We start from the raw sequence: 15,495 nt of genomic DNA on the forward strand, positions 1-15,495 counted from the left end.
TCTGAGTAACTGGGACCACAGGCATGTGCCACCACACCCTGCTAATTTGTAAAAATTTTTTGTAGAAACAGGGTCCACTGTGTCACCCAGGCTGGTCCTGAACTCCTAGACTCAAGTGATCCTCCCACCTGAACCTCTCAAAAGTGCTGGGATCAATGGTGTGAGGCACCACACCTTTGAATCTTTTGTTAAAGGAAATGCCGTAGTGTTGCTTTTAGTTAAATAAACTGTTAATTATTGGTTCATCTGTTAGAATGTAGCAAGTAATTTAAACATGGGTTTTCTCCAGTTTATGTATGTATGTATGCATTCATTCAGAGACAGTGGGTTGGGAGTGTTACGCCATGTTGGCCAGGCTGGTCTTGAACTCCTGGCTTCAAGTGATCCGCCTGCCTCATCCTCCCAAAGTTCTGAGATTACGGACGTGAGGCGCTGCACCCAGCTTTCTCCAGTTAATTTATTTTCAATTAATCTTGAGCTCCTTGAGTGAAAAAAATAACTTCTCACTTTACATAGCATCAATTGTATTACCATGCATATTTTAAAATAACTTTATTGAAATATAATTCATAGTATCAGAAAATCCACCCATTTCAAATGTATAATTTAATAGTTTTTAGTATGTTCACAGAGTTGTACAACTATCACCACTATCTGGTTTTTAGAATGTTTTTGTCACCCCCCAAAGGAAAACCAATACCTGTTAGTAGTCACTCCCCATTCTCCACTCCCTTCCAGCCCTGGGTCACCATTAATCACTTTCTGTCACTGTGGATTTGCCTGTTTGGGGCATGTGTGTAGCTTGTACTTTATTTCTTTTTATAGTTGAGTAATATTCCATTCCAATTTTATAGTTGGATATGTCACATTTTCATTCATTTATTGGTTGAGGGACATTTGGGCTGTTTCCTCTTTTGGCCCTTGTGAATAATGCTGCTATGAATACTTGTGCATGAGTTTTTGTGTGAACTTACATTTTTAGTTCTCTTGGGTATGTGCTTAGGGGTGAAATTGCTGGGTCATGTTTAACATTTTCATGGTCTGCAAAACTGTTTTCCAAAGCACTTAATACCATTTTACAGTTCTACCAGCCATGTATGAGGGTTTCAATTCTCTACATCCATGCTTTTGTTATTGTCTTTTTAATTATTATATTTCCCTAATGATCATGATGGTGAGCATCGTTTCATGTGCTGATTGGCCATTTGTTTATCTTCTTTGGAGAAATGCCCATTCAGATACATTGCCTATTTTTAAATTAGTTGTCTATTTCCTGTTGAGTTGTAAGAGTTCTCTTTATATTCTGGATACATGTTCCTTATCTGATACATGATTTGTAAATATTTTTTATTCCATTCTGTGAATTATGTCTACACTTTTTTACAACCATACCATGAAGTTTATCCTAAGTGTACAAGTCAGTGACATTAAGTACATGTGTAATGTTGTGTAACCAAATAGAAACTCTGTACCCATCAAGCAATAACTCTTTTTTCCCCTCTTCTTCAGTCCTGATAATCAGTATTCTACTTTGTATCACTCTGAATTTTCCTGTTCTAGATACCTCATATAAGCAGAATCATTCCATGTTTGCCCTTTTGTATCTGGCATCTTACATTTAGCATAATGTTTTCAAGATTCACTCATGTTGTAATATGTATCATAATTTCATTTTTCTAGGTGAATAATACTTCATTCTTTGTATGTGTCACATATTTCTATCCATTCATCTGTTGATGGACATGGGTTACTTCTGCCTTTTGTCTATTTTGAATAATTCTGTGATCAGTGTTGGCATACAAGCATCTGTTGGAATCCATGTTTTCAATTCTTTTAGATATGTACCTAGGAATGGAATTGCTGGGTCATGTGATAATTGTGTTAAACTTTTTGAGGAAGTGCCAAATTCTTCCTCAGTCCCAACAGCAGACATAATTCCTAAATGTCATTTCATTTGTGTGGGCTTTTTTTTTTTTCCCTTTAGACAGAGTCTTTTTCTGTCACCCAGGCTGGAGTATAGTGGTGTGATCTTGGCTCACTGCAGTCTCTGCTTCCCAGATTCAAGCGATTCTCCTGCCTCAGCCTCCCAAGTAGCTGGGATTGCAGGAGCGTGCCACCACGCATGGCTAATTTTTGTATTTTTAGTAGAGACGGGTTTCACCATGTTGGCCAGACCAGTCTTGAACTCCTGATCTCAAGTGGTCCACCCGCCTCTGCCTCCCAAAGTGTTGGGATTACAGGCGTGAGCCACAGTGTCTGGCCTGTCTTTTCATTTTTTTGATAGTGTCCTTTGAAGCATGAACGTTTTAAATTTTGATTAAGTACAATTTATTTATTTTTTGTTTGGTTGCTTGTGCTTTTGGTTCTATCTAGGAAACCACTGCCTAACTAAGGTCCTGTATTATCTTCTAACATTTTTATAGTTTTAGGTCTCACGTTTAGGCCTCTGATCCATTTTCAGTTAACTTTTGTTTATGATGTGAGAGGTGCGGGAGTTAGTGGGAGGGTATCTAAACTTCATTTTTTTGTATGTGGGTATCAAATCTGTTGAAAAGACTATTCTTTCCCCATTACCTTGGCACCTTTTTAGAAAAACTGTTGACCATAAATGTAAGGATTTACTTTTGGACTGTGAATTTTATTCCTTGAAATGTATGTCTTGTCCTTAAGCTGTTATCATATAGTCTTGGTTATTGTGGCTTTGTAGTAAATTTTGAAATCTGGAAGTAAGAGTCCTCCTGCTTGGTTCTTTTTCAAGATAGTTTTGGCTCTTTTAGATGTGAATTTTAAGATTAGGTTCTTAGGTTGTCAGTTTCTGCTTTAAATTTGTAGATCAGTTTGAGGAATTTTGCCATCTTAACAGTATTAAGTCTTCCAATCCACAAATATACAGAATGAATTGACTTGTAATCAACTTACTAATTTTTCTCGTTCATTCTTTTTCACTTTTGATAAATAACTAACTTCTGACGTTAATAAGCTCTATCATCTATATTCTTTTTTAAATTTAGTTTAACTTTTTTTGAGATGGGGTCTCACTCTGTTACCCAGGTTGGAGTACAGTGGCACGATCTTGGCTCTCTACAACCTTCACCTCCCAGGCTCAAACGATCACACCACCTCAGCCTCCCGAGTAGCTGGAACCACAGGCACACACCACCACACATGGCTAAATTTTTGTATTTTTGGTAGAAACAGGTTTCCCCAAGTTGCCCAAGCTGGTCTTGAACTCCTGAGCTCAAGCAGTCCATCCTCCACAGCCTCCCAAAGTGCTGGGATTATAGGCATGAGCCACTGCACCCAGCTTTACAAGCTCTATTTCAAAATTTGCACATATTCTTTCTTACCCTGTCCAACAGCATTACCTGTAATCTCCTTCCCTTCCCATCTTCGTTCCTCTGGATTTTGTTCTTTTGATTGTGCACCATTTCAGCAGTATTCAGTATTGATAATCAATTTCTCTTCTTCACTGGCTCCTCTGCCTTCAGTCAGTGCAGTCTCCCTGTCAAACAGTGCTTATTCTGGAATGGATTGCCTCTTAACTATTATTTCCCATCTCCGTCTTTTCATTTCTTTCACTTCCAAACTTCCTTTATAAGTGACTTTCTCTCCCAACTTCCATTGCTTCAGTAGTTAATGCATTCATTAACCCCTTGACCATGTGCCTTAACTTTTCGGCCTTCAGTATTTCCTTTCTATAAAATGAGTGAATTGGTCTGGATTTGTTGTCATAAGCTATCTTTCTAGTCTCTGAATCTTTGGAACCCTTACTTGGAGCCCCATTGTATAAAAGTGAGCTATTCTATACTGATTTTGGGTGACAAACTTTGAGCCTTTTGCCACATCAGCAGCAGTCCATGTGGGCCTCTGGAACTTGAAAGAGCACAGTTCGAAAGCCACTGGAAACCCTTTAGCTCTAAAATTTGGTAGCTCTACAGTAATTACTGAAGTTACATTCCTGAAAGTTTTAAACAACTTACTTGTTGTCAATTAAATTCTCTTCTTAGACACCATTTCTCCTGCACATTTTATAGTATCTAAACACTTAGAGTACTGTTATTTCCTTCCCCCCACCCCCGCCAACATTTTTTTTCCCCTTGGCTTTAATCTCTCTGCTACTCAGCTTAAATTTCAACACTTCCAAGAAACCATTCCGAATCATACTAGCTCATAGTAACATTTTCCCTTTAATAATCCACTGTAATGGTCACCATTGGCACTTAAAAAATATCACAAGGGGCAAGGCACAGTGACTCATGCCTGTAACCCCGACACTCTGGGAGTACAAGGCAGGAGGATTGCTTGAGCCTGGAGTTCGAGACAGGCCTTGGGCAACATAGTGAGACACCATCTGTACAAGAAAAAAAATTTTTTTAATTGCATAAGGTACTTTGAACTACATAAATATACTTTAGACCTGGATTCTGAGCTAAAGAAATACAATCTAGTAGAAGAATAGAGATATACAAAATAATTAAATAATTATAATTATGTCAACTCAGTAATTTGAAATTTAAAAAAAGTTTAACTCAATGCTTATTGAGTTGAAAGTGATGAGTGCCGTAGGAGAGGTACAGATAGAGTTCTGTGGAAACTGAAAGATACCTTTCACCTGGGAGAGTAGGACAGAGTATCCCAAAGGAGATGAGTTGGGTCTCAAAGGGAATATAGTATTTGAACTCCCAAAGGTGGGCATTCCTGATCGAAGGAGCAGCATGAATCAGGGCAAAAGTAGGAAAGCACAAGATGGTAGGTATTTTGGTTTGTCTGAAAGGGTTACAAAGAGAAAGAGTGAAATATAAAGATGTAAAAGTAAATCAGAATAGACATAATGTTAGTTGTCTTTTTAAAATGTGTGTATCGTGTTTTCCCAATTATGTTATAAACTTTGAAGACAAGTAGTATGTCTTATATTTTTAACCTCCTACAACAAGGGCTATGGGTAGACTAGTAGTCTTTGGTAAAAATTTTGTTAAATGTTTGAAAGGTAGAAACAGTAGTTTCCTCAACAAGCGTTATTCAAAGTAACTTCTTGTCGCACCCTTCTGTTTACTTAGACTGTGGTTTTATCAGTAAAAACTATTCTAGAGCTTTGTAGTAGTGGTTCTTTACGGCTTAGAAATCATTGCTGGGGCCAGTGGCACAATGGATAACATGCCTGACTATAGATCAGAAGATTCTAGGAGTCATTAGGGAATTTTAAAAAATGGGGGGGGGGGTTGTGTGTTGTGTTATATGTCCAATTAACAATACTCTGTTTAATTCATTCCCTAAATGACATAGGAAGTGCTGGCTTGAGTTGAGGAAAAGAATAAGTATAAACAAACTTAAGACTCTAAGTTCTTTTTATATTTTATTAAATTAGATTTTTAAGGATGTTTTCAGGATTCAGATTTTATTTAACCACAAACGTTTTAAAAAAGAAATTGAGTTAAAAAGCTGTCCCCGGGAATTGTGTTGTACTGTGCATGGGTAACTTTTTGTTTTTTACTGTTACACAATATTTTATATGATTGAAAAAAAGATTAGAAACATCAGCTAGTCTGTTCATATTGCTATAAATTCCTGGCACTGCTGTTCTCCTTGGAAAGAGTATATTACGTACGCATATAACAAAAAGACAGGAAAATGGACTGTGCCTGTATTCATCCTTTTGTTTCCAATAGCATATGCTAATCCTTTTCATTTTTATAAAGCAAAATATATTTGACAAATGAAATTGGAAGTTATAACTTTCAAAAGCCATTTATTTTAGAGATTCTTATGGCAAAGCAATTCATTATTTTACAATATTTGTTTTGTTTTAAACTTTCTATATTATGTGCTAGGTGAAAAACCATTTCGCTGTGATGAATGTGGTATGAGATTTATACAAAAATATCATATGGAAAGGCATAAGAGAACTCATAGTGGAGAAAAACCTTACCAGTGTGAATACTGTTTACAGGTAAGAGAGACGGCTTGAAATTCTTCTATTGTAATTAAATTATACAATAATTATAAATTAGATTAGAAAATATGACTACTTAGAACTATTTGAGGGGCCTTCTAACTTACGGATTAGATTTATAATAGAAAATTGGCTCAGTGAATTTGTTTGGAATTATGTATGTTATTGCATTAATATATCTTTATATTAATTGTTTTGTTTCACTTTTTCTTTTCTTGGTTGACCAAAAACACAACCCACTACCATCCTCCGAATTCAACAGTATTTTTCCAGAACAGATCGTGTATTGAAACATAAACGTATGTGCCATGAAAATCATGACAAAAAACTAAATAGATGTGCCATCAAAGGTGGCCTTCTGACATCTGAGGAAGATTCTGGCTTTTCTACGTCACCAAAAGACAACTCACTGCCAAAAAAGAAAAGGCAGAAAACGGAGAAAAAATCATCTGGAATGGACAAAGAGAGTGCTTTGGACAAATCTGAGCTGAAAAAAGACAAAAATGATTATTTGCCTCTTTATTCTTCAAGTACTAAAGTAAAAGATGAATATATGGTTGCAGAATATGCTGTTGAAATGCCACATTCTTCAGTTGGGGGCTCTCATTTAGAAGATGCGTCAGGAGAAATACACCCACCTAAGTTAGTTCTCAAAAAAATTAATAGTAAGAGAAGTCTGAAACAGCCACTGGAGCAAAATCAAACAATTTCACCTTTATCCACATATGAAGAGAGCAAAGTTTCAAAGTATGCTTTTGAACTTGTGGATAAACAGGCTTTACTGGACTCAGAAGGCAATGCTGACATTGATCAGGTTGATAATTTGCAGGAGGGGCCCAGTAAACCTGTGCATAGTAGTACTAATTATGATGATGCCATGCAGTTTTTGAAGAAGAAGCGGTATCTTCAAGCAGCAAGTAACAACAGCAGGGAATATGCGCTGAATGTGGGTACCATAGCTTCTCAGCCTTCTGTAACACAAGCAGCTGTGGCAAGTGTCATTGATGAAAGTACCACGGCATCCATATTAGAGTCACAGGCACTGAATGTGGAGATTAAGAGTAATCATGACAAAAATGTTATTCCAGATGAGGTACTGCAGACTCTGTTGGATCATTATTCCCACAAAGCTAATGGACAGCATGAGATATCCTTCAGTGTTGCAGATACTGAAGTGACTTCTAGCATATCAATAAATTCTTCAGAAGTACCAGAGGTCACCCCATCAGAGAATGTTGGATCAAGCTCCCAAGCATCCTCATCAGATAAAGCCAACATGTTGCAGGAATACTCGAAGTTTCTGCAGCAGGCTTTGGACAGAACTAGCCAAAATGATGCCTATTTGAATAGCCCGAGCCTTAACTTTGTGACTGATAACCAGACCCTCCCAAATCAGCCAGCATTCTCTTCCATAGACAAGCAGGTCTATGCCACCATGCCCATCAATAGCTTTCGATCAGGAATGAATTCTCCACTAAGAACAACTCCAGATAAGTCCCATTTTGGACTAATAGTTGGTGATTCACAGCACTCATTTCCCTTTTCAGGTGATGAGACAAACCATGCTTCTGCCACATCAACACAGGACTTTTTGGATCAAGTGACTTCTCAGAAGAAAGCTGAGGCCCAGCCTGTCCACCAAGCTTACCAAATGAGCTCCTTTGAACAGCCCTTCCGTGCTCCGTATCATGGATCAAGAGCTGGAATAGCTACTCAATTTAGCACTGCCAATGGACAGGTGAACCTTCGGGGACCAGGGACAAGTGCTGAATTTTCAGAATTTCCCTTGGTGAATGTAAATGATAATAGAGCTGGGATGACATCTTCACCTGATGCCACAACTGGCCAGACTTTTGGCTAAAAAAAAAAAAAAAAAAAGTGTAAATAATACTGGCACTTTAGAACAGATTAATCAAGAGTGGGGTTACTCTGTGTAAATGGAGTGCTGTACAGATTTAAGAGCAATGCGTAATAACAAGTTAAGCTGATATGAATAGCAAGATAATCCAATAACTGCATTTCGTTTGGTTAGTCAGCATTCTTTGAACTGCCTTACATGTTGTCACCTTTATAGAAGCAATGCATTACTTGTTTTAGATCAGAAACTTGCTATTCCACCCACACCAAGTTAAAAAGGAAAAAAAAAAAAAGACTTTCGCACAATTGTTTCCTAACTGATAACATTGTACATTCTTAGGAGATTAGTAATTGTGTGAAATTTACTCATACTGTTTCTAAGTTTTTCAGCATAGTCATTGCACTTCAGCAGGGAATCTGAGTATACTTTACAGACAGAGTGAACTTAAAAAGTTTAATGTCAAGAGATTATGGCTTAAATAAATTAGTGTGTCCTATAGGGGGAAAAAAACCAAGAAACCACCTTTTAAAAAGAATGATATGCCATATACCCTTGATTTTCATTTTGCATTATATTGACATGTGTTTTTTTGAAGAAAAAAAAGTAATAAAAATCTGATAGTCTAAGACTCCACTATTTAAAAGCCTAATTACTTTAAAAATATGCATACTTTCAAAACTTTTACCAAAACACACAACTGTTGAAGCAGTCACTTCTCTATGGAAGTATGCATATTGGTGTCAGTTTCTTTGTACAGTTGTACCTAGATATTTTTTATGATTTTTCATGTGCAGGTATCAAGGTTTTGAAGTTTTAGTAAAAAAATTTCTGTAGATTACATTCCCAAGAACATAATGCTTACACAAAATGTATATTCCACGTTTTAAAGCTTAATTGTATTTTACTTTACATATACACTTCAGTTAACATAGAGCACTTAGAATCTATTTGGTATTTTTGATTTCTCAAAAAAAAAATTAGATTTTTAGGTTTGATATGGTTGTGTCATAATCATCTCATAATTGACAATTTTAACTTTTGGCAATAAAAGGAAATTGGGATATCTTTGGAACTGTAAAACCTGGTTTAATCTTTTTCTTTCTAGACTCTTGATAGATTGGATAATTAAACAGCATCCAGAGAAACTAAAGAAATGGGCATTTTAATTGCTTATTTTATCTTGAGTTACTTTTTAATGAACACTGCTCATTACAACTTTACAAACCAAAAGTGTTTACTAATTCCAGTAACTACCATTTCTTTTTCAGCTAGATGAGTGATCGGAAAATTTTTGTTGCATTTCAAAATCTAAATAAACTACAGACTTTATCCTATACCATGAATGTTTTTTTTTAATACTCTGTCTTAAAATAATACAGCATGGTACAATAAATAGTGCTTTTATATATATATACACACACACACACTTTTCTGAAGAATGATGGTTTGAGTTATGCGTTGGGCAATTTTGATTTTTGGAAGTTATATTAGTTATTGACTCTTTGTTCCAACTTTTTCATTTTTACATTTTGAATTTCTGCCATCTTCGTCACAATGCACATACTGATTTAGCACCAGTGAAAATCTAAAATTAATACCCTTGGAAAATGGAACTATTCTTAATTTCCATTTTGACTCTTATACTGGCCCTGTAGATCTGCAGTCTTTGTTTCAATATAGAATATGTTATCCATTTAAATTATTTTTGCTTTTATTTAATGTTATCCGAAGACTGTTCTTATAAAGAAAGGGAAGAAATAACTATCCACCCTTAACATCCTTCATTTATTTTGAATATATTGGTGTTTTTATGATAAGGAATATAAATTATATTAAATGTGGTTTCCTCTATACTTTGGTTATTAAGTTTTGCTTGAAATACTAGTTTTCCCATTTGACAGCTTTCTTTGCTGCCAAAGTTTTCAAGAATTTTAGACTTCTTTGAAGTAAATGTTTAAGTTCTGCCATTATTGACTCTTAAGGTTGTGTGTGTTGTGCATTACATAATTACAAAAAGGCTTCATTCAGGTGATATGTTAAAAATGGAACTGTGCTCACCCTAGATAGGCATTGGTATTTTTCTCATAGTACTTTTGATGAGAGTAGGCATTTATTTCTTGAGTTGTTTTGGAGCCTGATCAAAAATTTTGTTCCATGGAGAACTTGATGTAATTTTGATACAGTGTAGAGGTTTTTTCAGTTGTTTTAACATCACCAGCACAGTTTTTAGAATGTGACTCTTGCTGAGCACTTAGGGTAAGCTTGGGAAGGAAGGCCTTTGAAAATGGTAGTTATGCAAGCAGACTTTCAGGTGTTGCATTCCTGTTTTCACACATTTCTTTAAATCTACATAATGGCAGACTTTTCTACCAGGTTACAAGCATTTTTTAGATAAGTGATACTCAGCCAGCATAACTTACTGACTTACCATTTACGTATAGTCATCAGTCTCTTACTGTGAAATTCCAAATGCCTACCAGAGTTACCTTGTTCTATCATAATATGATAAACATCTCAACAGTTTTGGGTTTCCCCACTTTGGTTCAGAAGGTTATTTAATTTCTATCTGGGCATTAATGGAGAAAATAAGTAGCCTTGTGTGCTGCTTTAGATTGAAACATGGAGGATATATCGAGATACTATTTTGCAATTCATGTTTCTCATTTCTCAAAGTGAGCACATTGTTCTATAAAAACATGCTGGTACACCCTTAAACTTTTGATCAATCTGAGTGAGGTGTGCTTTTCCTCTTGGGACCTACTCTCACGTTTGAAGATTGGAAACATCACGTTAGATGAGGTAATATCTCTTGAACATCTTCTAAAGGGTTTTTTAAAACCTTATTGCACACATACTTCATTTGTTTTGAGTATTTAAGTGGCTCTTAAATGTTTTGGGTCTACATGCAAATGTGGTACTTGATAAGGTAGGAATCCATCTTCGCAGCTGTGATTGAGGGTGCCAGCCATGGGTCAGGTCATTTTTATATCAAGAGGCAGACGGCAGTTATGTCAAGAATTGTGCTCAGGGCAGGATTTCCTTTCCACAGAGGAGAGACACTTGCAGAGTGCCAGCTAGGGTAGATCTTTTGCCACTTCTTTCATTTGATTAATTTGGGTTTTTAAAGGGCTGTTTAAAAAAAAAAAGAAAAGAAAAAAAAAAAAGGCCGGGAAACTTTAAAAAGTAGGCATTACTGTAGTACTGCATTTCTTAGACTTAGAACATTTTAAACTAGAACTCATTTTTTTTCACAGTATATTTACTTGAAGAAGCACTATAATAATCAGTGAGAAATATTTTGAGTCTGAAATTTAATTTAAAACCTTTTCCGTTTCAAATTGCTTTATTTCAGGGAAATAATTTTCCAGTTGTTTTGCTATATTCTGCAAATAAAAACCGTGTTTCCTTTTTTCACTTAAACTTTGGTAGGAAACAAACTGAAGCAGACAAACATTTCTTGTTATGTTTGTTGCTTTCTTTAATCCAATGGATAAAAAAGTAAAACCCTGTAAACATTATTTTATTTTTTTATGCAATACCATGCTGTAAATATGGTTCATCAAATAAGGATGTACCTATGATCGAATCTTTAATTCTGCACAGTTAGAGTTTATATATAAACGTGTCTTGACAATCAAGGACTTTTATGTGAGTCTTCCTTTATGATGTTTATTAATGTTATGCATTCCATTTGTTTTGAAGTGAGTACCAATGTGCTAATTTGTATTGTCTGAAAGTATGTAATGTTTTTACAGCTTGTTTTTAAGAATCTGTAAATATGTACAAACAAATCACAGTACTGCTTTATGTTAGAAGGCATATGATGTTGTACTGTATGTAAGCAATAATACATAGCAGTGCTAACTTTACAAGTAGCATCAGGAAAGTTCTAAAAACATTTCAGAGTTATTAATTATCCTTATTTCATTTAATGATGATTATCTTTAATCAGTTTTTATAAGCAAATTCCATTGTTCCTCCTATTGGAACGTAACACTGTTTACACAGCATAATTGAAGTTGCAGGGGAGACAGGCTAAATCTGACTTCATCTGTACTCACTTTCACTAAGCATTGAATGGCCTTACCACTCTTCTGCAAGATGGAGGAAGACCGCAAAACTTAGTGCCCATCACACTGAAGGAAGGGATGTGGTTTTTTTTCCTGCTTCTGTACTGCTACCTAACTTTGTGATTTGCTTTGGATTTTAATATTTGTTTGTTTTAGATTCAAGCCCGTAAGTTTTGAGGTGACTTCAGCTCCATTGTGAAATAGATAGTTCTCTTCATATTTCATAACTACATTTCAATAATTCTAAACTTTCTACATTGATTTTTAGATACTTATTTTTCCAGCTTGATTTCTCAGCTGATCAGATGAATTTATTCAACTTCAATACAAAGACAAACCTATTATAGTTTCAAGTGAGTAGATATTATACTGTACAGAACAGCTATTTGAACACACACATCACTGCTTTAGAAATAAAACCGCCAATTTATAAATGTATATGACCTACATTTTATAGGAAAAAAATGTTTTTAAATGCTAGTCATTTATATAATGTGCTTTGAAGGATTTGCTAGTCCACTTCTGTCACTTTTTAGTACACTGGTATCTTTTATATGTAATGTATGCTTTTTATTATTGTAGCAAAGCATTTCAGTAGAAAGAATTTTGCAACAATATGGGGGAAATTTTTCATTGTTGGATTTGAATTATACTGGATTTTATCTGTGTAGTCTTACTTGTCTTTATTTTAATGCTGTCTGAAGGGAACTTGGTATCCAAATAAAGCAGGTAACCTCATTTTACTTCAAGGGCATACTGTGTAGTGCTGAATTTAATCTGAAAATCTGATGGTTTTGAAAAGAAAAACAAGTTTATAAACATTGTACAGAAGAAATTAAATGTGTGATGGAAATCCTGATGGTGGAGCACGTTGAATTTTCTGATATATAGTGTTATTTTCCTGGGATCCCCTATGCCTTCTTTGTATTTCAACTAATAAAGGAAAAACCCTGTCATTAAAACTGGTAAGATAATAGGATATTCTGATTATACAGTATTACGATTCCTATCCCATTTGCTGACCTTTTCTCAATCACTGTAAATTTTTATTTTCTATTTCCTATTGATAATTAAATATGTACATAATATAGACACTGTTGTATAGAAGTGAATGAATTGGGTTGCTATGCTTGAGTGGGTAGTGAAATGGAAATATTTGATGAATACTGAGAGTTCCTAAAATGCCAGAGCAAATTTCCGAGGGAAAGGGGGCATCGTGTGTCTTGGGAAGGTTGCATCAGGTTGTTTCTTCAACTCCCTAAGAAATTGTTGTGAAGGACTCAACTGCAAACTCGGGATCAGATACAAAATGGGTCTTTCCTTCCCCTCTCCCCCCAAAAATAGGAGCACTAAATTTTAAAATCTACTCAGGTGACAATTGCTTTGCAATGAAACTTATCACATTGAAATTTTCACTGTTAAATAAAAAGATATTTGTGATATTTTTAAATACAAACTTTTGCATCAGTAGTCAGCATCCTGACAATTGAAATTTGGTAAGTCGATATATTTTAAAATATTTTGCTCTCCAAATAGAATTGTTTTTAAACAATTGGGAGGATTTTTTGTTTCTTTAAATCTATTTTAATTGTCATTGTAAAAACAAAATCTTGCTTGACCCTATATTATGCCATGAATGAATTGCTGAGCCTTTATGATACAGTGAAAGCTTGTTTCATGCATAGTCATGGAACATAGAGATGTTCTTTAAACTGACCTATTGATAAGAGGTTTAATGAGTTTCACGGCTTTCAACACTATTGTCATATAGTTATCTTTGCCATTTGGAGTTTATAAAACCATTTTATGTATTGTGATACTAAAGGAAGTTGTTTTGCTTTACTTTAAATTGAATTATCAGACTAATATTTGCAAATTCTGCATTTTAAATGTGGACACTGGCTGTTTGAAAAATAAAAAAATACAGAATACAGTTTTATGGATAATTTTCGAGCTGAATTTTTCACAATATTCTGAACCAAATAACGAATGGTAAATATGCAAAAATCATGGTGCATAGATTAACAATAAAGAGAAAAGTATGTCTGTGTGGAATTAACAGTTACACAAATTGGGTAACAATTATCAGGGCCTTTATTATAGCTTTGTGTGGAATGTTATTTATTAGTTCTAAAATGCAAGAGTCAAATGTTACTGTCATTGAATATTTTAGACTTGAAACGTGTTTATCATAGGGCTAAGAAAATATGTGTTTTTTTCTTTGCAGATAAGATTCTGTTAACCCACTATCAGCATATGTGGGATTTCTTTTCTTTTTTCTTTCATTAGTGGAGATTTGTTTTCATCCATCTACCACCTTGCCAGTACCCTAGCTTGTGACCAGCGGGATGCATTGTAAGAAAGTTGTCTGCAGTTAGGAGTGCAGTCTGGGTCCATGGAACAAATTTAAACTAATTGGCCCTTGCAATGATCAGTCCTAGGACCCTGGCCTTATTAGCATGGTGCTTTAACCAATTGTACATAATAATACCACTGATAGTCTACTAATGCATTTCCTAGATCCCAGTTTTTCTTGAATGATTAGGAATGGTGGGGAGAGGGGTGGGGAGATACTCTACATGATACTTCTCCAGTCTTCTAAAGATTATAAGAAAAAATAAAAAATTGAAGTCACTTGAATTAATGTGTTGTCATTGAGTCTTACTTGACAATTTATCATGCACAAAGTGAGTATGAAGATTTTTCTGATTATATGTTTGGATAGAATTTAAAAATTTTTTTTCAGAGTGCTGGTTCTGTTTTCTCTTCTCTGGTGAACCTGATAGGATATAAATTATATTCATATGATGTATAAAGAATAAACGGAGGTGAAAAGTTTTAAGTGAACTAAAGCTAAAATTTGGGTCTCATAATTTTCATTCTTTTGTCATTTTCAAGTGTAATTAAAAGGAACATTTTACCCAGACACTCACACCGCTGCATATGTGTATGTGTAAGAGCTGGGATGTGAAATGTGATATTGTAAATTAGAATGGCATCTCAAAGTGATTTTCAAGTGACTGGGAAAACTCAGGTTTAGAAATGGACTTGAATTGTTAGAGAACATTTGAGCATTTACATATTTACCTACTAATACAGATGAACTTTTAAAGTTGTAACCTTAATTTTCCCTAGCTTCTCATTCTTAATAAGGTTCTGAAAATACGATGTTGTGTCAAGGTGGGGAAGAGAGCCAAAGAAATGCTTTGCCCATGGTAGGAACTGTGTTTTCTATTGCTTTGAATCCTACTGGGGCTGACTTCTTTGACCCTACATTCATTCAGCACCAATCACCTGTTTAGTAACAGGCATTGTGCTCCATGTGTATAATAGATGGTTGAGGCCATTAGCATCTTTATTTGACCATGTGAAAGGTATTTATAGTGTTTATCAATTGCAGGTTGTTTGTTCTTTAGATTATTCTTTAGGTTATTGTTCTAAACAATACCTATTGTTTAGGTATTGTTCTTTAGATTATTCAAGCAAACAATGAGTGTTAAGATGTGTTGAATGCTATGCTGAGTAATCTTACCCTCGAACTTGTAAGTACATTTATTCCCTGTTTTAGGATAGGATTAGAAAATATAATCTTAATAAATTCCACAAGATAGAAAATA

General features: G+C 34.9%; 1 protein-coding gene across 20 annotated transcripts in view; it reads left to right on the plus strand.

The window, feature by feature from the left end:
- The window catches only part of ZNF148 (zinc finger protein 148), a 142,037-nt gene extending 127,519 nt beyond the window's left edge, over window positions 1-14,518 (plus strand). For 16 of the 20 annotated variants that reach the window (XM_065539117.2, XM_065539119.2, XM_045385541.3 and 13 more), the window contains 2 exons: window positions 5,829-5,947; window positions 6,213-14,518. In XM_065539117.2, the coding sequence (XP_065395189.1) occupies window positions 5,829-5,947; window positions 6,213-7,811 (1,718 nt within the window). In that variant the 3' untranslated portion in view covers window positions 7,812-14,518. The remainder of the gene's footprint in view (window positions 1-5,828; window positions 5,948-6,212) is intronic. The other 4 variants (XR_012431619.1, XR_012431620.1, XR_010584635.2 and 1 more) reach the window with 2 other exon arrangements.
- The last annotated feature ends 977 nt before the right edge of the window (window positions 14,519-15,495 follow it).

Source organism: Macaca fascicularis, chromosome 2, assembly GCF_037993035.2.
Source record: "Macaca fascicularis isolate 582-1 chromosome 2, T2T-MFA8v1.1".
NCBI lineage: Eukaryota > Metazoa > Chordata > Mammalia > Primates > Cercopithecidae > Macaca > Macaca fascicularis.